Source organism: Electrona antarctica, assembly GCF_951216825.1.
Source record: "Electrona antarctica genome assembly, chromosome: 3".
In the NCBI taxonomy this organism is placed as follows: domain Eukaryota; kingdom Metazoa; phylum Chordata; class Actinopteri; order Myctophiformes; family Myctophidae; genus Electrona; species Electrona antarctica.
The window spans coordinates 19,777,458-19,798,940 of NC_136808.1; the positions used below are offsets into that span (position 1 = coordinate 19,777,458).

The following is a 21,483-nucleotide window of genomic DNA, read 5'->3' on the forward strand; positions in this document are numbered from 1 at the left end:
CGATGTGTTATTTCTCGATAATGACGATGGAGAAATAGACGATGCAGTAACTTGATTCCAATTGATCAACACTTTTCCGAGGCGACTGTGTCCGCTCAGTGCAACACTTACTGTAAGGAATACTTTCATTACCGTAAGCAAGAAAATACTTTGTTTTGTTGTTAATTTGGGGTTTATATTATATTGGTTTATAATATGATATTTATATGTAGGCATATTATCTTCTTTTGGTATGTCCTGTATGGGTGTGTCACATATATTGTAAGTTATTTGATGTACTGTATACCCTGAAACCTTGAATAAACAAAACTGTGATAAAAAAAATCAGACCCATCTGTACTGTACTGTACTGTACTGTACTGTACTGTACTGTACTGTACTGTACTGTACTGTACTGTACTGTACTGTACTGTACTGTACAAGCCCTCCTCCCTGGCCTGTGTGTGTGTGTGTGTGTGTGTGTGTGTTAGGCTGCAACAGTGACACTTGGTGGTCAACAAACGCTATTTCCGTACTCAGACGGACAGACACAGGGACAGACCTAGCCAGGGACTCACATTGCTGTCTATAGGAGTGGCTAGCACCACTCAAAAAAATATATATATAATAATATATAATAATATATATATATATATATATATATATTTTTTTTTTTATATTTATATATTTATTATATATTTATTAATGTATTTATTAAGTAGCCGTGTAATAAGCGGGATAATTTAAGTCACACTCCCTTGCTCAGTAAACGTGTGTGTTACAGCGACGCACCAGAGAAGTCTGAGGTGGCTCCTTCAGAGTCCACGTTGAGGTTCTCGGAGCTGTCGGCCGTACCGATGGAGGCCTCCGACTCCAGAGTCTCGTCGTCCGACGCTCGAGGCTCCAGGGTCAGCATCTCAAATGTCAACTCCTCCCTGTTAGAAGCACACCGCCAGGTCAAACAGTGACCAACACACATACATACAGTCTGTACAGTGCAGTGCTTCTCAAACTTTACAGGCCCCAAAATAATCTGATTTGAAGATCAACTGAGGACTCCCAAAATAATCATATTTGAACTGGGGACTCCCAAAATAATCACCCCCCCCCCACCCTGATAAGCACTTGGAATGTAAGAGTTGAGGCAATCAAATCAGTGTGACTCGGCTGCGCAGATAACACGAGGCGTTGTGAGCTTGTAGATCGGCAACTTTCAGATTTCTTTCACCACTTTCTTATGTAATTTGGCCAATGTTTTTTAGGTATTAAAAAGGTCTTAAATTCTTGTACCAAAGAATGTAACCACTTCACACCAGTCCTAATCTGACTCCATTGGCTCACGTTAACTCTATTAACGAGTTACCCGAGTTAATTAATTGTAGAACACTTTCCCTGCGATTCACGAGTTGCCCGAGTTATGTTTTCATTGTTTAATCCACGTTTTTAATCAGTTTTAAGTCATACAGGCAATCCACCTGACAGAATGGGATATGAGACGCGTTTTGATTCATTCGCATTCATGAAAAAATCGCAAAAAGGTCCGTCGCGCCAGCGTGCAAAGGGTTCTGGGAAATTGAGTCCCATTGTTTACAATGGCGAATTTGCCGGAGGAACAAGCGGTGCGCTGAGCGGGCTGTTGTTGTGATCGCCGGTATGGAATTCTTTTCTACACTGCAACAAGCGATTACACCGTTTTAAAGTGGATTTTCATGACAAGCAACTCAGCGGTTGGTGCAGTGGCTGTTCAAAGGTAACTCTATACTTAGGCATTCTAGGCTATTAGGCTATTAGACTATAGGCTATATTCAACCTGACTTGATTTCAGAGCTGTGGAATAGTTACAATTTAGGCATTTAGCAGACTCGTTCTTAATCCAGAGCGATTTACATTAAGCAATTTACCACTTTGGTTGACTAAGGTTGTGTGAAATGTGCCATATAAAAAAAGGTTGATTTGATTTGATGATTGTACTCATAGTAACAACACATACTTCTCTTTCTGCAAGCTTTCGATTTGCTCCGTCAGCACTCTCTCCTCCTCTTGCTGAAGCTCCGACACTTCAGCCTCCAACGCTCCGCCCGCGTCCGCGCCGCCGCCACACTCCTCCATCACGGTGTCGTTGACCGATGGAAGCCGTGGACTGACCGGGGGCGACGGCGTGTGGTAGCTTAGTCTCCGTATGTGACCCTTGCCCTGGGAAATCAATCGGGAAAGGTTTCGATCAGGGGTCATCGTCAAAATTCCATTTGTGCCACAGACATACAGTAAGTGAACAATAACATCACAAGAAACACATAAGAGCTAGCCCTGTAGGAAATAAGTGTCTGTTTTATTGTTGTTTTGATGGTTTTTCTTTTCTTTTTTTGAGTGGTGCAGCCACTCCAATGCACAGAAATGTGTGTCCCTGGCTGGGTCTGTCTGTCTCTGGGTCTGTTCGTCTGAGCACGGAAATAGCGTTTTTCGTCTTTTGTTCACCACCAAGTGTCACTGTTGTGCAGCCTAACGCGCGCACGCACACGCACACACAAACACACACACACGGGAGGAGGGCTTGTACAGCACAGTACCACTCAGTTCAGACAGGTCTGATTTTTTTTTAATAGAGCGGTCCTCTTGAACTGAATTGTAAGAAACATTATGCTGCAAGCTTCATGCTGTTATGCAATGATGTAATGATGTTTTCTAATGAACTTGAACTTGTCATACATATGCTGAAGAAAACCTGGAGACTTGGCATTCAGTAATTGGGTCTTATGATCAAAATTGGAACATTTATAATAATGGTGTGTATAAAAGGAAAATCTAAATTTCGACAGGGACAAGACCAAGTCTTTGCCATGGACACATTTCTTCTGAATGAATTTTACACTCACGTACATTCAAGTTGCATAAAAGACTAACATCAAAGAAAAAAACAGTGCCAAAACACCAATCAAATCAACACCAATCAAATCAATCGTTGAAAATAGTTAACACAATAATGCACAGACAGAGCTTTACCTTTTTAGTGGCATTTGGCTGCATGTTTAAAAAGTGAGAAGGATAGAAATGAGAAATCATTACAATGTAAGTTTGTCTTTATCTTCAAAACACACAAGGAAACTTAGTTCGAGTTAGAAAGTATAGTGGTGGAGTATAGCTTGAGTTAACCGTTGCAGAGCTTTGCCCATGGGTTATTGGAGCTTCTTATAGACAAATATAATGTTGTGGGTATCCCATGTCCTTATACAGTATAGAGCTAGCACTATATGTGGGTATCCCATGTCCTTATACAGTATAGAGCTAGCACTATATGTGGGTATCCCATGTCCTTATACAGTATAGAGCTAGCACTATATGTGGGTATCCCATGCCCTTATACAGTATAGAGCTAGCACTATATGTGGGTATCCCATGTCCTTATACAGTAGATGAGCTAGCACTATATGCTGCCAACATGTAGAATGCATTACCAAAAAGCTTTAACTCACCCGTCGCCAATTGCCAACTTGGCTGCTGACAATATGACATGATAATAAACCGAACAAATAAATAAAGAAGAAAAAAATGGCAGGGTACAACACCTTTTTTGTTTCTTCTTTCTAATCATTTGTTCGGCACAAATGTGTGTTTATTGTCATGATTTGTCACCACCCGAGTTGGCTTTCTTCGAGGCTCACAGGTCTTTAAATAAATATTTTTTAAAACGTCGATGGGAAAAATGAATGGGAAATTCTCTTCCGGGTTGTCATGAAAGGGGGCGGGACTGCGACGATCTATGGGGTTTTTGAGCTTTTTGAACGCTAATATCTCAGATTCTTCTTTTTGGTTAAAAAAAAAAGCTAGATTTGTGCCTCATTTCTCAAAATGATATGATCCTTGCTTACAAAAAGTATGTTTTGGGTGTAATAAATGACAATCGTGCAAAATGTTAAACAGCAGATTTATACTTCCTGATTCTCGGTCTCCGGCCAAACTAGCTTTCAATCTTTCAAGGTGGTCGCTGTTGAAAATGCACTTGTGCCAACGAGATCCCTCGACCAGATGGCGCTGTGGCGCCAAATGAGTTAAAGAGCTCGACTCCCTACCCAAACTCTAAACTAAACTAAAAGAATGGCCTCAAAATACAGTTGGGCTTATTAGAATACCCAAGGAACGCCTGTTTGGTAGCACTAGTCCCCTCCTTTTTCTGTAAATATACCTTTTGCTGCTACTGGAGCTTATACAGACATGTATGCTATCCAATTGTGTTGTGTATTGTATTTTATTGCTGGTTTCGGGGAACAAGTACAATGGGGAACGAGTACAATGTTGTCCCCCTTTTTGTCTATGAGTGAATGACCAGGACAGGTTAGCTTTTGAAATAAATTACCATTGATCTTCGAATGAGGGTCAGTCTGCATTTGGCCTTGTTCTCAGCAAACTCCAGACTGTTTATGTCCTTTAACCTGGCTTTATACTTGTTCATCTGTTCACCAATGATGAGCTCCACACACCTGCCATATGAGAGGAGGAGAAAAGCTAATGCGGTTATTTGGCGACATGGGGAAATTAAGGTAATATACTAATTTAATTCTACAGGACATTAGTTTTAACGAGCCTTGCATCTGCCCACAGATAATGTGGTTACAGATAATGTGGTTACATTTTGACAGAAAATTCGGATTTAGTCTTAGTCTTTTGATTAACAGACTACTTAGTTTTAGCCCCATTTTAGTCATCTGGAATTGTTTGTCTAGTCTTAGTCTAATATAAGAAAACACAATTAACACAATTACAGTCTAGTGTGTTCTTACGCTGTGGTCTTGCCAATGTCCTGGACGCTCTGCAACGGGTCGATGGTGTCGGGACAGCGCAGGATGCACGGGGCAAACACGATGGCCAAGGCGTTCGCAGACATACGATTTGTGTCCTCCTGGAAGGCAACTCTGGGAGCACAAAGAAATGGATCAGAATAGCTGCCCTTAACTGACTAGATGGAATATGAGGCGTTCCACTACTGACTAGATGGAATATGAGGCGTTCCACTACTGACTAGATGGAATATGAGGTGTTCCACTACTGACTAGATGGAATATGAGGAGTTCCAATACTGACTAGATGGAATATGAGGCGTTCCAATACTGACTAGATGGAATATGAGGCGTTCCAATACTGACTAGATGGAATATGAGGCGTTCCACTACCTGACTAGATGGATCCACTACTGACTAGATGGAATATGAGGTGTTCCACTACCTGACTAGATGGAATATGAGGCGTTCCACTACCTGACTAGATGGAATATGAGGCGTTCCAGTTCCTGACTAGATGGAATATGAGGTGTTCCACTACCTGACTAGATGGAATATGAGGTGTTCCAGTTCCTGACTAGATGGAATATGAGGTGTTCCACTACCTGACTAGATGGAATATGAGGCGTTCCACTACCTGACTAGATGGAATATGAGGTGTTCCACTACCTGACTAGATGGAATATGAGGCGTTCCACTACTGACTAGATGGAATATGAGGCGTTCCACTACCTGACTAGATGGAATATGAGGAGTTCCACTACTGACTAGATGGAATATGAGGCGTTCCACTACTGACTAGATGGAATATGAGGCGTTCCACTACCTGACTAGATGGAATAGGAGGCGTTCCACTACTGACTAGATGGAATATGAGGTGTTCCACTACTGACTAGATGGAATATGAGGCGTTCCACTACCTGACTAGATGGAATATGAGGTGTTCCACTACCTGACTAGATGGAATATGAGGAGTTCCACTACTGACTAGATGGAATATGAGACGTTCCACTACCTGACTAGATGGAATATGAGGAGTTCCACTACTGACTAGATGGAATATGAGGAGTTCCACTACTGACTAGATGGAATATGAGACGTTCCACTACCTGACTAGATGGAATATGAGGCGTTCCACTACTGACTAGATGGAATATGAGGTGTTCCACTACTGACTAGATGGAATATGAGGAGTTCCACTACTGACTAGATGGAATATGAGGTGTTCCACTACTGACTAGATGGAATATGAGACGTTCCACTACCTGACTAGATGGAATATGAGGCGTTCCACTACTGACTAGATGGAATATGAGGAGTTCCACTACCTGACTAGATGGAATATGAGGCGTTCCACTACTGACTAGATGGAATATGAGACGTTCCACTACCTGACTAGATGGAATATGAGACGTTCCACTACTGACTAGATGGAATATGAGACGTTCCACTACCTGACTAGATGGAATATGAGGCGTTCCAGTGTGTTCAGATGAGTTCTGCTTAGCTGGTCGATAACAGAGTACACTCCTCTGATAATTTCCTTTTTATCCTGCAAACCTGGAGAAGAAAAAAAGTAAATTTATGTTATATAAATGCACCATATACCATGGCACGTAGGAACTCTTCAACTCAAAGTGCTTACCCATGGCTCGTAGACTCTTCATACAACTCAAAGTGCTTACCCATGGCTCGTAGTTACTCTTCATACAACTCAAAGTGCTTACCCATGGCTCGTAGTTACTCTTCATACAACTCAAAGTGCTTACCCATGGCTCGTAGACTCTTCATACAACTCAAAGTGCTTACCCATGGCTCGTAGTTACTCTTCATACAACTCAAAGTGCTTACCCATGGCTCGTAGTTACTCTTCATACAACTCAAAGTGCTTACCCATGGCTCGTAGACTCTTCATACAACTCAAAGTGCTTACCCATGGCTCGTAGACTCTTCATACAACTCAAAGTGCTTACCCATGGCTCGTAGACTCTTCATACAACTCAAAGTGCTTACCCATGGCTCGTAGTTAGTAGTTACTCTTCATACAACTCAAAGTGCTTACCCATGGCTCGTAGACTCTTCATACAACTCAAAGTGCTTACCCATGGCTCGTAGTTAGTAGTTACTCTTCATACAACTCAAAGTGCTTACCCATGGCTCGTAGTTAGTAGTTACTCTTCATACAACTCAAAGTGCTTACCCATGGCTCGTAGACTCTTCATACAACTCAAAGTGCTTACCCATGGCTCGTAGACTCTTCATACAACTCAAAGTGCTTACCCATGGCTCGTAGACTCTTCATACAACTCAAAGTGCTTACCCATGGCTCGTAGACTCTTCATACAACTCAAAGTGCTTACCCATGGCTCGTAGTTAGTAGTTACTCTTCATACAACTCAAAGTGCTTACCCATGGCTCGTAGTTAGTAGTTACTCTTCATACAACTCAAAGTGCTTACGCATGGCTTGTAGGAACTCTTCAACTCAAAGTGCTTACGCATGGCTCATAGGAATTCTTCAACTCAAAGTGCTTACGCATGGCTCATAGGAACTTTTCAACTCAAAGTGCTTACGCATGGCTTGTAGGAACTCTTCAACTCAAAATGCTTACGCATGGCTCATAGGAACTCTTCAACTCAAAGTACTTACACATGGCTCATAGGAACTCTTCAACTCAAAGTGCTTACGCATGGCTCATAGGAACTCTTCAACTCAAAGTACTTACACATGGCTCGTAGGAACTCTTCATACAACTCAAATGTCATCAGAGGACTAGGGAGATCTCTCAGCCACTGCTTAAAGACACTGGCGATGACATGTATGTTGTAGTCGTCCAAGCTCATACTGTCCAAGTCTGTACAGAGAAATGCAAAAAACAATGCAACGGTATTCAAATTTAGCTGGATAATAATCTTCCTCCTTATTTTCACTACTCTGACAAGCTAGCCAACTTCACCACGACTACAGCCGCTGGCGGTATTTACTCATATGAATTCACCTGTGTCCAGTCCCAATTTGAGTTCTTTGATCTTATTGGTGGAACCAGATTTGCGGTAGATTCCTTCCGTGTAAAGACCATGCATCTCGATGTAGTTGATGAGCTTCTCCACCACTAGGGGCACCGTTCTCTCATCGCTGGTCAGACGAGATACCTCCACTCCGAATTGTCTGGACGAAAGCTCTGGGTCAAACTGGAAGGAGGCACAAAACATTACGGTCACGTTAACACAAAACATGTCAACTGTCATGTTAGAAAACATTACTGACATGGTAACACGAAACATTACTGTCATGTTAGAAAACATTACTGACATGGTAACAGAAATCATTACTGACATGTTACAAAACATTACTGACATGGTAACAGAAATCATTACTGACATGTTACATATGTGCACGCACGTGATGCACCAGGGGTCAAAAATGTCCTCCACAAGCCAACATGGCGATGACCCCTGGCACACACAGATGTACACACGATAGACAAACATACAACATGCTAAAATTGTAATGATGAATCACTACAATTTAATGATCAACATTTAGGTATTATGACCCTATATATGGTCATATTGGTACAGTATTATTCTGTGTTTGGCCCTGTATATGTCTTTGTCTTTTTCCCTCTTGGGTGACTGAGCGCTGCTGAGTGACTGATGAGTGTGTGAGTGGGATGAGTGGTGTCTGAATGCAGGCACGTGCAGAGGGGGTTGCTTTTGGGGCTTTGGCCCCTGCCCTTTTGTTAGGGGGTTAAAAACCACTGATCTACAAAGATGGCTGTCACCGGTGTCCGGTTCACAGATGTCTTCCTCCTTGCCAGCCTCCAACAACAGCAGTCCTCTCTCTATTGGCCAGTGTTTTTAGTTATGTCACTGTTAACATGAGTTACAGGGCGGCAATGGCGCCAAAGAGCGGCCGCTTGGGAACCGGAAGGTTCCTAGTCCGATCCTGGGATCCAGTGTTGAAGTGTCGCCGTGTATGAATGTGTGTGTGTGTGTGTGTGTGCAGGCATGCCCAAGCCGAGAGCTAAGGCATCGGCAAAATTCTGTTCAGTGTCTGCAATAATTGGCAGTCGCCATATATGGAGAAGGCGATGCTTTCTGTACCCGTGATCTGTATCCTGAAGCACTTGTTTTCCAAGTTTGCGCATCTACTATTGTTTGTGTTCAAGAATTCCTTGTCAAATGTGAATGCAAATAAAGATGTTAAATGTGTGTGTGTGTGTGTGTGTGTGTGTGTGTGTGTGTGTGTGTGTGTGTGTGTGTGTGTGTGTGTGTGTGTGTGTAAGGGTGTAATGCACAATCTGTGTAAAGCACTTTGGATAAAAGGCTATATAAATGTGTGTGTGTGTGTGTGTGTGTGTGTGTGTGTGTGTGTGTGTGTGTGTGTGTGTGTGTGTGTGTGTGTGTAATGTGTATGGGTGTAATGCACAATCTGTGTAAAGCACTTTGGATAAAAGGCTATATAAATGCACCATTTAGTTACAGCCATGATAGGATGAGTGGCCTTTATATTTTACTTTGTTCATGTGTTTGTTCTTTAGTTTAGAGTTAGGTACGTTCTATGTACTGTTATGTGTTAAAAGGTAAGCATAGGATTTTTGTTTGATTAGGATATGATGTTCAGGTGGCCACCCTGAGGGTATGGCATTGACCATGTATGTATGGTCAATGTGTTAATAAATCACTGTATTGTGTACTTTTAAAATGGTGTTGGCAGGTTGTGTTTGGGGGCCGGGAAGGAGGGGGTCCACTTTTTGTTGTGCCTTAGGCTCCCCTAGGCCGGTTCGTAACAGGCCTATTGATCAATGTAATGATCAATGAGCAATCACAAGCAGGAGTTATAAGTATTATCGATTAAGATCCACTCTGGCCAGCGAATAATAATAATAATAAGGGTAATACTAATAATAATAATAATAATAATAATAATAATAAAAAAGGTGACAGTTTCAATATTGTGTAAAACTATACAGTTACAGCCGCATAATTGATGTCATGAGATGTTATTGTCAGAACGGACACAACAATATGGCGGACTCACCTTCTTGCTGCACTTGGTGGTCATCTTCTGACAGCACTTTCTGTGGCAGGCGTAGCGGCACACTGGATGAACACACCGAGAGAAGTCATAGATGTCAGTCCCATTTTCAACAGAAAGACAGTGTCTCCTCATTATTGATCAAAACTCGGACGAGGTGAGCCACCCGTCCGCCCGCCGCTAAGCTAGATAGCAAAAAGGTTCTGAAAGACAAAAGGCAACCTTGGCCCGGCATGGGGAAAACATCCTGTGCTGAGGACAAGGATAACTGTGTTGTGTCGGGACGCTCTGGCAGAGAGAGACACACAGAGCAGAGAGCCGCAGACCCCATGAGTCCAGTTGAAAACAATCTGATTAGAGGTCTGGAGAGGCGAGGGGGAAGGGGGGGGGGAGGCCCAGGAGGAACAGAGAACTGCTAGAGACAGAGGTCTATGGTGTGATTATATGAGTGTTGGACCAGTCTATGAAAAGAACTGGGTGCACATGCAAGGGTGTCGATGTGAGTGTTGATTTTGTCGATTAAAACTATGACAAACGTTTTTTGTGTTTTTCAGTGACAAAAAAACGAAATAAAAACTAAGCTATGATGACTAGAACTGAGACTAAATATAGACAATTTCGTCAACAAATATAGAAAAAAAATAGAAAATGTCAGAAAGGGACTAGTGGAGAAAAGATCCCTCAGTGCTGTTGCTGGCATAGTGATACTGGACACAAACAATAGTTCCATGTATATAGAAATAGGTCAAGCATACAAATTACGCTAGTTTTGTGGATTAATTTATTTTTAATGAGTGGCCCCCAGACCCCCACCAAATTACCCAAACTAATTAATATTCATCAAAACCAGACCAGAACTCCCACCATGGGACTCAGGCAATCAACTTTGCAACCACTATATTAATGGCAAGTATTTCCTACAGGTCTGAGTCCAAAAATGTGAACTAACCCTCTAAGGGGACTCCAATAAAAAGACAACTTGACTTGTCTGTTGGCTTTTAGTTAAGCACAAACAGTCGACAGCACATTGTTAAGCGCATGCGTTAAGGAAACCAGGTGACATAACTCCAGGAGGTGGCAGTAGTCTGCAGCGCTGGCCTGCAACAGCCTGGTCACTGGTGCCAGGTCATAATTGAGAGTTGTTTTAGTTTGTGCTTGTTTCTGAAGTGTATAGTTTCTTATTTGGGCTTGCTTTCAAGATGCTTTAAAGATCACACCTCTAAGCAAAGCTTACATAAGCTGCCGACAGGCTGAGTGTCACCAGCCTGAATGAACATACAGTAGGAATGAGCCTGGATGCATATCAAGGGTCTATTGTGTGGCCTGCTAAATCCTGTAGTGTAGGTGTTACGTGACATGTGTGTGACGTCATTAAAATAGCGTACGACAAAAGATAAAATCACCACTGCCTTTACCAGTCCATTACCATTGAAACTAATATTATGATGTTCACTTTGGAGCAGTGCTGCTGGTAGATTAGCCTGGAAACCAGATGAATCTACTCAGTTCAGTTGTGATTGGATTTCACTCCTTCTGAAGTAGTGAGGGACCAGTCAGGGCCCAGTATGCAAATATGGGGCGGATTTATCACTCAGAGGCATTTTTTTTATTCGCCATTTGGACATGCATGTTCCACACAGAGATTCCTGACTAATATCTACACAGTGATATTAGTCTGGCCATGCCAGGCTAGGTGGTAGATAGGCACATACACATGCACACACTTACGTTTGCAGACACAGGCCCGGTCCATCATCCAGATGAGAGAGGAACAGTACTCGCAGTACGTGGGGATGCTGTACTGGGTGGACTTGAAGATGTGGCCATTATGCTCTTCCACCTACAGAGTGCAGTAGAGCAGGAGTTTAGCGTATATTCACTAATTTGTCACTAAACAAAAATAACACATTATTTAAATGTTGCATCATTAGCGTGGACAGTATTAACGTTCACATCTGCAAGTAGACATTAGGCTTAAATAAAAGTAGAGGTTTTGTTTTATTTTATGTACTGAATGCTGAACCAATAGAAAAACAAGTGGACTGTTATCCTGGGCAGCTCTCTGAATTGTCTACACAGGGCTTCTCAAAGTGTGTTCCGTGGCATCCAGGAGTGCCGCAGAATTACTTGGAATTCATCAATGTCACATCAGTTTAACCACTTAAACCCTCCATACTTACTTAGTCAAACGGACCTGAGTTAAACTGTTGTTGTAGACAGTTTTTCAGTCTCACACACAATGAATGTCCTTTTCACATGTTTTATTACCTCTGACGAGCCAACGCCAGTTGCTGGGCCTTCCTCAGCGTTGTACAGGACAACGCTGAGAAAGGCCCACCTGGCCGAAACACGTCCAACCTAACGGGTCCATTTGGTTCCATTTGTACACTCTCAGAGTTACAGACCCATAAGGGTCCATTTGGTTCCAAACTATCATTTAGCTGGGGACCCCCTGGAACTCCCTCAAGGACCCCTAGGGGTCCCCGGACCCCACTTTGGGAACCACTGGTTTAGAAGGGAAATGTACAGTACATCCCTTTGGAAGTTCACTGTTCAATTTTGCTTCCCATCTTTCCAACAAGCTGAGTGTGGAGGACTCACTGCCATAGAAAATGATGGGTACAGTATAGCTAAACTTCTAGATAAGGACGTCAAGCTGAAATGTACTAAATAACAAACACTTACGATGTCAGCATCTTTTTTCCTTCTCTTTTTGCGTTCTGGTTTAACTACCGGCTGTGGATATAAAGAAAAATAAAGTTTAACAGTAAAACATATATTGTGATTTGCATTAGGTACGCTTTACAGTAGATCTGCAATTTTCAGCATGCAACCAAGTGTAACTTCAATCAGCCATTACGACACCATCAAGGCACCGCCAAAATACATTTTTGTCGACGAAACCAACTGTAGATTTAGTCGACTAAAATCTTATGATATTTAGTCAACTAAAAAAAGATTCAAACTAAAACATTTCAGATGACTAAAATATGACTAAAACTGGCGGCAATGGCTCAGGGGTAGAGCGGCAGCTTGGGAACCGGAAGGTTCCCAGTTCGATCCCGAGCTCCCCCTGAGTTAGGTCGCCTTCACACCACGATGTTATACAGCCATTAAAACGAATCCTGCTGCAGTGTGCTTCGTTTGGCAGAAAGTGTGCTTCGTTTGGCAGGTGTGAAGGCTCATTCAAATTCTGGTTCCAAATTATATTTCGCCAAAAAGCAGGGGTTTCGCTTCGCTTCCAAGCGCACCTGACTTCGATTTACTGCAGGTGTGAATGCAAAACGTTGGATTAATTTTGCACTGCTGTCTGCGCTCTGCCTCCATGTGCTCAAAAGAGCAGCGCGCGCACACACACACACACACACACACACACACACACACACACACACACACACACACACACACACACACACACACACACACACACACACACACACACACACACACACACACACACACACACACACACACACACACACACACACACACACACACACACACACACACACACACACACACACACACACACAGTCCCCGACACTGCATCCACGCTACCCGTAACTATTAGGCTACTCAAAGTATAATTTTAACACCATAGATTTCACTGTGTAGTTTATGAATTGAACAATAAATAAATAGGGAATAAAGTTCCCTGCTGCGGTTGACACAGTGCAGTACTGTGAACACAAACGCAGCAAATTAAAAATGCAAGAATGATGCAACTTCAATCCCAATCGTACCGAGTCTACCGAAGTACAAGTGAGAATGCAACCTTAGTGTCAAAGCGTCTTTGAGCATGATGCCGATTGCTCCTGATGAGCAGGTTCAGAGGCAACAAATATTTGCATGGTTTCCTCCGCCATCGGTGTCGTGAATGAGTGAGGGGGTGAATGTAATGCACAATCTATGTAAAGCGCCTTGGCTAAAGGAGCTATATAAATGTACCATTTATTTACTATTTATTTATTCAAAATACCATGACTGAAACAAAATCAGAATTTGCGATCAGAAGAATCAAGCATGCGGACGGTGTACCTTGCTGATGGTGCTGTCCATGGGCTTGTACTCCGTCATGAACTCGTCCAAGAACACCTTGAAGGTGTTGACCCACACCTTGACCGGCGACTCGCTCCAGTCCCTCTGCTCCTGGCGCATGGTCTTCTCCAGGATGTGCTCAAAAAGAGCGTGAAGGTCCTTGTAGCGGATGCTCTTACCGTCGTCCATCTGGGGAGGAAAATAAACGATCGGCCGGGCACGCCAAAACAACACGGGAGTCAGAGGCAGTGGTGGAAAGTAAGGTTATGTTTACTCCACTACATCTCAGAGGCAACACATATTTGAAAACTTTAGTTACTAGTTACTTTGTAGATTTTAATTATTGTTACAAAATAACATACATTAACCACTTCAGCCCTATTTAAACTTTTGATAATAGATTTCAAAAGATTTTAATACATTTTATATACTAGACCGGTGCCCAGCTGTATAGAGCACTCAGTCGGTAACGATGGAAGTTGGAGATCCATGCCGCACCTGGCTATGCAATACCCGTTGTACCCGTGTCAGAGTACCCATTCCACCGATCTGTCTGTGTCCCTTTTATGCCCAATTTGCCCATATATGGAGATTTCTGTATCTGTCTCTCTGTGTCCCTTTATTCTGTGTCAGGCATGCCCAAAAATGGAGTGTTGTGATGTCAGAACAGGCCAGCTCCATATATGGAGCATGGGCCCTGTCCAGACAGGGCCAGAGGCCTTTTGTGGCGGTTCTGAACAACCGTGGGTCTGACCGACTCGGCACCGGGCACTGCACTCCCCGTGGGGGTGTGAAATGTGTGTGTCAAATTTGAAGTCGGTGGAGCTAACAGTTCTCGGGTTACGTGCATTACAGCCGTACACACGTACATATGTACGTACGTACGTACGTACGTACGTACGTACGTACGTACGTACGTACAGACAGACGTACAGAGACATGATGCATTTATAGATAGATATGATACCTTCTGAAACGGGACATTCTGCATAATGAGTACTATTACTTTTAGTAAGTATAGTTTTTACATTGCAGTATTGGTGATACTTTTACTTTTCACCACTGGCCATATCGGAGGAATAGAGCACAGAAGTCTGATGTAATTTACACATAACAAATAAACAAATGATCCCAGTGATTTGACTCATATGGATATAAAGAATCAACTTATGGCAAAATGTTACCGCCGCCAAATTAGTTACATTTAGAAACAGACTGCATCAAAATGAGTGACTATCATAAACAGAGATTTTGATAGGTAACGAACCGCCAGTGCTGTGGAGTAGGAGTTGAAGATGTTGAGACGGAACTCCTTCAGAGCCTTCTTGAAGACCACGTCTACCATGGTGTCCTTCTTACCGTCCTCTGTGTCCAGGTCGTTGATCTGGAAGAACAGGAGACCATACAACCTATTAAACATGAAGGGCTCCATTTTTGTCTCATCTTTCTAAAGCCACTATTTGGGGATTTAGTGGGGAAAGGGTGTTCCCCCACTAAAGTTGGTATTTTGGTTACCAGTCTAAATCCCTTAACACAATCAGTGCCGGAAGTCCTTCAAAATAGGAGCTCTGGGGTTCCGGAAAGACTTGGCCGCTTTTACTCGGAAACCCATGACCCGGAAACAATCCACTAAAAAAAGTTTACTTTACATAGCTAGCTTACATTGTGATCGTTTTAGTTTATACGATATATGATCCAAAAAGCGTTCATATTTTGCGGGAGAGACGGATGAGGAGCAGAAATTAAACGCCAGTATATCAATCCGTTCAACACCACGGAGAGCGCCCTGGATTAGGAGAGACGAGTCATTCTTTCCGCCGTGCTAACGTCTAAGTCAATGGTAAGCTAACAATTGCCTAGAGTGTAGCATACGGTAGCCGAAAGGCGAACTGACAAATAAAAAAAATGAAAAAATTCAGAATATTCTTATCTCGCCCCGTATCATTGAGGATGCGCTAGGACGTCCTCACACGTCGGATGTACGTGTCGATTGGGACCCCTAGGACGTGTGGCGACGTCCTATGTACGGAAACGGTTAAGGGACAGAGAAAGCTCCTATATTCGTAATTTTCGGGCACCGGCTAAATTGCGGGCCGCGCTGCGGGTAAAGGCTGCGACAAAATTGGAGCCCAATGTGTCCAGGTCGTTGATCGAAGAAGAATGGGACACAATACAACTTATTAAACATCGACAACATGACACACTAAAATAGCAGAGAAATAAATGAAAGATAATTGCCCCCACCAGTCTCAAATTCAATATATTGTGAAGTCTATTATTCTAATTATTCATCACGCACATGTTCATTCACAAATGTATGTGAACTGTGCAGGATGAGACAGAGAGAGAGATGGAGGAAAAGTATATTTTGATGCCGTTTTAGTCATTTGAATAAAATGTCACTTAGTTTTAGTCATATCTATATTTACATTTGAGACGGGCGCATTAAAATGTGCGCCAGTTCAGATATCCAAGTCATAGACCGTAACGTAGGCGAAACTGACGTTCCCCACTGTGCTTTCTCTACGTCCCAACTGTTCCTCATACGCCACTGGCTTCCACTTTGCAAGTTCTGTCTCCACACGCGACGCCCCTCGCCATTAGTACCCCCTCCCCCGAACAATCGTGCCTGCTTGAGACATTACTCACTCTTCCATCTAAAAAGTATATTTCTCTTCAGAAGCGTTAATATTGTAACCTCACCACAGCAGAACATCAAAAGTTATCCGAGAACGTCCGCGGTTCAATCACTGTGGATGCCGCCTACATTCTGAGAAAACAGCCTTTTGAAACAGCCCAGAAACAGGAACTGGACTCCTGTGTTTTTCTTTAAGCTAGATGTGAACGCACAGAAGGCGTGTGAACCTCTAGTTTTAGTCATCTGAAAAGTTGTTCTACTGGATCTCTAGTCCACTAGTCCTTCCCTAACACGAAATTGTCAATATACTTTAGTCAATAGTTTTAGTCATCAAAGCTTAGTTTTTACTTAGTTTTCGACCAACGATTTTTGGTCATAGTTTTAGTGGACGGTTGACTACCTTCTTCATGAGGAAGTCGTTCATGCTGCGGTAGTCGTTAGTACAGGTGAGGATCTGCAGGGCTTCGTTCTGCCAGTGCGTGGGCTCCAACGCCACGTTGCTGATCTTCACACTGCGCCTCCTCTTCACCTTGGGAGACGGCTCCTTGTTCTCCTTGGACTCCCTGGAGCCTCGCCGCTCTGCGGCCAGCTCGGGGCTCCGTGGAGGGGACAAGTACTCCTGTCCTGCTGGGTGGGAGGAGAGGAACAGTCACAGACGCATCATATCAGTTCGTCCACTAAAAATGATGACGAAAAACGTCCGTCAACTACCTCTTTTCACTGAGGGAAACTACAGTACATAAAAACTAAGCTATGATGACTAAAACGAAGACTAAATATACTGACAATTTCGGCAACAATTAAAAACAAGACAAAATGTTAGGCAGTGCCACAAGTTGTTCTATATGTTTGGTTGCTCAGTTATTGTGCTCTGAAAATAGCCGATCTACAAGCTCACAACGCCTCACAATGCGACACATTGTGATCAGTAATCTACATGGCAATAATCTACAAACTACATGGCAGTAATCTACTGAACATGGCAGTAGCCACCCCCCCCCCCCCAATCACCCACCCTCTCCATACAGAGGTCTATAGCCCCCCCCCCCCCCCCCCATCACCCACCCTCTCCATACAGAGGTCTATAGCCCCCCCCCCCCCCCCCCATCACCCACCCTCTCCATACAGAGGTCTATAGCCCCCCCATCACCCACCCTCTCCTAGCAGAGGTCCAGCCTCTCCGCCCTCTCCATCCAGGGAATCTCCTCCACAGATCAGCTTCTCTCTCGATGTCTTCTTCTCCCCGTGTTTGGTTTTACCCCAGAACCGCATCTTACCACGAACCCTGAAACATGAACAGAACCACATTTTACCACGAACCCTGAAACATGAACAGAACCACATTTTACCACGAAACGCTGGCAGAGTAAAAACAACACGACCAAAGAAGAGGAAACACGCACCAAACATTGCATTTTCAACCATTTTCATATCACGGTTCATTATTTATTGGGCATTTGAGCCACAGACCAGATCTGATGAGATTTAACCTCTCAGACCCAAGACATCAAATATTTTTTTGGCGTTGGATAAGATTTTGTCCACAATTCCATGCTGTATTGGTGTTGGTACCATAGGAGAGATAACAGGCAAACATTGATCAAAATAACAATTCTTCTACATTCTGTAATTGTGTAGACTTCTTAATGCAGATGTTTAACAATAATTTAAGTTGAAGATCTAATAATAAGGGTCCATTTACATCATTTAGTTAGAGACCACCTGGAACCCCCTCAAGGACCATTGGGGTCCCTGGAGGGGGACACTGGTTGAGAACCACTGGCCTAGTATAAAGAAATATGCATAGTTTTGAGGATTACCAACAGCAACAGGGGAAACAATCCGTAGCGTACTACCAAGAACCATGTTCTGGATCAGTGGTTTACAGGTTTTCAACTAGTGGTCCGGGGTAAAATTATACCAAATGGACCCGTACAAGAAGTCTACACAATTGGAGAATGTAGAAGAATTGTTATTTTTATCAACTGCTATTTCTCCTATGGTACCAACATCAATGCAGCATGGAATTGTGGACAAACAAAAAAAGGTTTTGGGTCTGAGATGCAAAATCTCATGAAATGTTGGTATATGGCTGAAATGCAGAAATGGGTCATGGTATCAAAAGGGTTGAAAACCACTGTTTTGGATCAAGGGGATCTTTTGAGTGTTTGAATGTACAAACCTCCCATCTTGCGAGTTCTTGCGTAGCGTGTCCATTTTACCCAGATCCCCAGAGGACATGGCTTTGTGCATCTTCTTCAGTTCCCCAGAGCTTGTGGGCTGAAACGTCACAGAGCACAACAGCATGACAACACCGTTGACTTGTTTTATTATGCTACGAGGACTTGATTTGTCTTCAGATCCAAAGCAAGAGGATCACAGAGCATCAAACCCACCACTAGATGGCAGCATCAACTCATTGAACTTTCACATTTATTAAAGTGTTCATATTAATATTGTGGCATTGCAGGGTGACATCTCTAGAAAAGTTTACAAAAATGATGTATTCTTCTCATAAGAATATGGCACAAGCAACAGTCATTGCTGTCGGGAGGAAACCTCCTAACTCCATTTTTGAGGTTTTTGATTTTAAGGCATAAATCAGTCCTATAAAACGCATTGGACATTGGTCCATTGGACCCTCAAACTTTCCGCTAAATAAACTAACTTCACCACATCTCCCCCTCTCATGCAAGTAATTAACAATATATAAAGTCACAACACCAACTTTGATGAGGCAGTATTGCTTTGTTTTCAAAATATTTGTGTTTTCTTAATTTCATGAAATGTTTTTATTTTTAATTTCCTGAAAAATGAATATGTTGGAGTTAGGTGGTTTCTTCCCGACAGCAGAGATATACTTTATACATTTTCCAAGGAATAAAGAAGTCAGACAGAGTGTTAATGATTTCAAAGGTCACAGCAGATCGGTCCCAAGGCTGGACTAGTGGCAGCTTAGAGAGTTCATGCACAGGGGTCAGGGGTCATCTCCATGCTGGCTTGTGGTGGACATTTTTGTCAAAATATATTTGTTTTTGTTCACGGACATACAAAATGAGTGGACAATAATATGTCCAGAAACACATAAAGAGATATCCAGCTCTGTAACTCTGAGATTGTACACATGGAACCAAATGGCCCATAAGGGTCCATTTGGTTCCATGTGTACACTCTCAGAGTTATGGGGGTCCTTGCAAACAAAACATTTGAGAATGACTAGTACTAGTGTCCTAATGTGCCGTAGTGTCCTAGTAAATCAGTGTCATACATATTCTGAAGAAAACCCATTCAGTAATTGGGTCTTATGATCCAAATATGAACATTGTAATGGTGTGTAAAAAGATTAATTAAACCTTTTTCCACGGACAAGAGCACGTCTTTGCCATGGGGACACATTTGTCCGTGTACGGAAATATTGATGAATTGATGACCCCCGTTTATCTTCTACTGGACATGCAGCAGTTATAATAAACAATTGTGAATAATGCATGAATAAAGAGCAAGCTCAAATCTAGGCTGTGTGTGTGTGAGTGAGTGAGTGAGTGAGTGAGTGAGTGAGTGAGTGAGTGTGTGTGTGTGTGTGTGTGTGTGTGTGTGAGTGTGTGTGAGAGTGTGTGTGAGAGTGTGTGTGAGAGAGTGTGAGAGAGTGTGTGTGTGTGTGTGTGTGTGTGTGTGAGTGAGTGAGTGAGTGAGTGAGTGAGTGAGTGAGTGAGTGAGTGAGTGAGTGAGTGAGTGAGTGAGTGAGTGAGTGAGTGAGTGAGTGAGTGAGTGAGTGAGTGAGAGAGAGAGAGAGAGTGAGTGTAGATGTTAGCACGCATCAACTAGATTAAAACGGGTTAATGTTAGTTAGATTGGAGGTTGGAGCGTCCGCTAGAAAAGGGTTAATGTTAGTTAGATTGGAGGTTGGAGGGTCCGCTAGAAAAGGGTTAATGTTAGCATTAAAGTTAATGTTGGACGGAAAAGCACATTTTTGTGAAAGAATGCCTTGCATCGATGAGTAGCTTCTAATAAGCTAACTGAAAGAGTAATATGAAAACTCAATATACTACAATACAAATTAAAGTCAAATTTAGGAGGTTAATAGATTCCCTAAATTTGTAGCAGACATTCAAGCAGACACGTGCTTTTCCTTCTCACAGTAATCACGTAGAAAATATATGGTATTAGAAGATCTGATCTGATCAAAGACTTGGTCAGTATAAGCTCTATGTTATAGCCTCTGCTGAGCGGGTTAGCCATGTTTTAAAAACAACTACAGATCAATTTGACGGCCGCTGTCTGGTTTCTGGGCCCGTTACCATCTCAGAGTCACTGAAACAGGCTTCTCCTAGGCCCGCCTCCATGGAGTTCTGTTTGGGGAGGGGCAGTGTATAATGGCGGGGGCTCGTGGTGGCGGGGGTGGCGTCGCCGTCATAATCGTCCTCGTCGGACTCACGCCCCCCCGGTGAGACCACGGGGGCGCGGGTGAGGAAGTCGGAGCGCGTCCGCGCCATTCGAGCTTTCTTTTTGTGGCCTGCTCTCCCCACCTGGCGTTCAGCACAAGTCAACAACACATCATGTAAACATCAATGTATATTAATAAGAAGGTAAGGCCACCAACGGCAATTTCACTATCATGCCATTCCAGACAGCAGATTCGTCGCACCACGGGAGCCAAACTGCACCCGGAAGTTTGGTGGAATGCAATTGGAGTCAATGAGAGCCCGGTGACCAGCTCATGAACAAACACTATTTCTGAATGACTGAGACCTTTGTAAAGTAATTGCTTCTTGACAATAACAGAGACATATAACACATTATTGTAAATGGTAAATGGTAAATGGTGCATTTATATAGCGCCTTTATCCAAGGCGCTTTACATAGATTGTGCATTACATTCACCCATTCACACACACATTCATACACCGATTGCGGCGGAAGCCATGCAAGGTACCAACCAGCACATCGGGAGCAATTTGGGGTTCAGTGTCTTGCCCAAGGACACTTCGACATGTAGACAGGAGGAGCCGGGATTCGA

General features: G+C 43.0%; 1 protein-coding gene across 5 annotated transcripts in view; it reads right to left on the minus strand.

Annotated features, from left to right (window-relative positions):
- Window positions 1-21,483, minus strand: part of myo9aa (myosin IXAa) — a 141,138-nt gene that overhangs the window by 2,272 nt on the left and 117,383 nt on the right. For 3 of the 5 annotated variants that reach the window (XM_079497070.1, XM_079497068.1, XM_079497069.1), the window contains exons 31-47: window positions 20,765-20,992; window positions 18,649-18,746; window positions 17,621-17,751; window positions 16,867-17,090; window positions 15,096-15,212; window positions 13,829-14,017; window positions 12,476-12,526; window positions 11,519-11,630; window positions 9,794-9,855; window positions 7,749-7,941; window positions 7,476-7,604; window positions 6,206-6,311; window positions 4,755-4,886; window positions 4,331-4,454; window positions 2,980-2,997; window positions 1,970-2,172; window positions 772-914 (exon numbers count right to left, since the gene is read on the minus strand). In XM_079497070.1, the coding sequence (XP_079353196.1) occupies window positions 772-914; window positions 1,970-2,172; window positions 2,980-2,997; window positions 4,331-4,454; window positions 4,755-4,886; window positions 6,206-6,311; window positions 7,476-7,604; window positions 7,749-7,941; window positions 9,794-9,855; window positions 11,519-11,630; window positions 12,476-12,526; window positions 13,829-14,017; window positions 15,096-15,212; window positions 16,867-17,090; window positions 17,621-17,751; window positions 18,649-18,746; window positions 20,765-20,992 (2,260 nt within the window). The remainder of the gene's footprint in view (window positions 1-771; window positions 915-1,969; window positions 2,173-2,979; window positions 2,998-4,330; window positions 4,455-4,754; window positions 4,887-6,205; window positions 6,312-7,475; window positions 7,605-7,748; window positions 7,942-9,793; window positions 9,856-11,518; window positions 11,631-12,475; window positions 12,527-13,828; window positions 14,018-15,095; window positions 15,213-16,866; window positions 17,091-17,620; window positions 17,752-18,648; window positions 18,747-20,764; window positions 20,993-21,483) is intronic. The other 2 variants (XM_079497072.1, XM_079497071.1) reach the window with 2 other exon arrangements.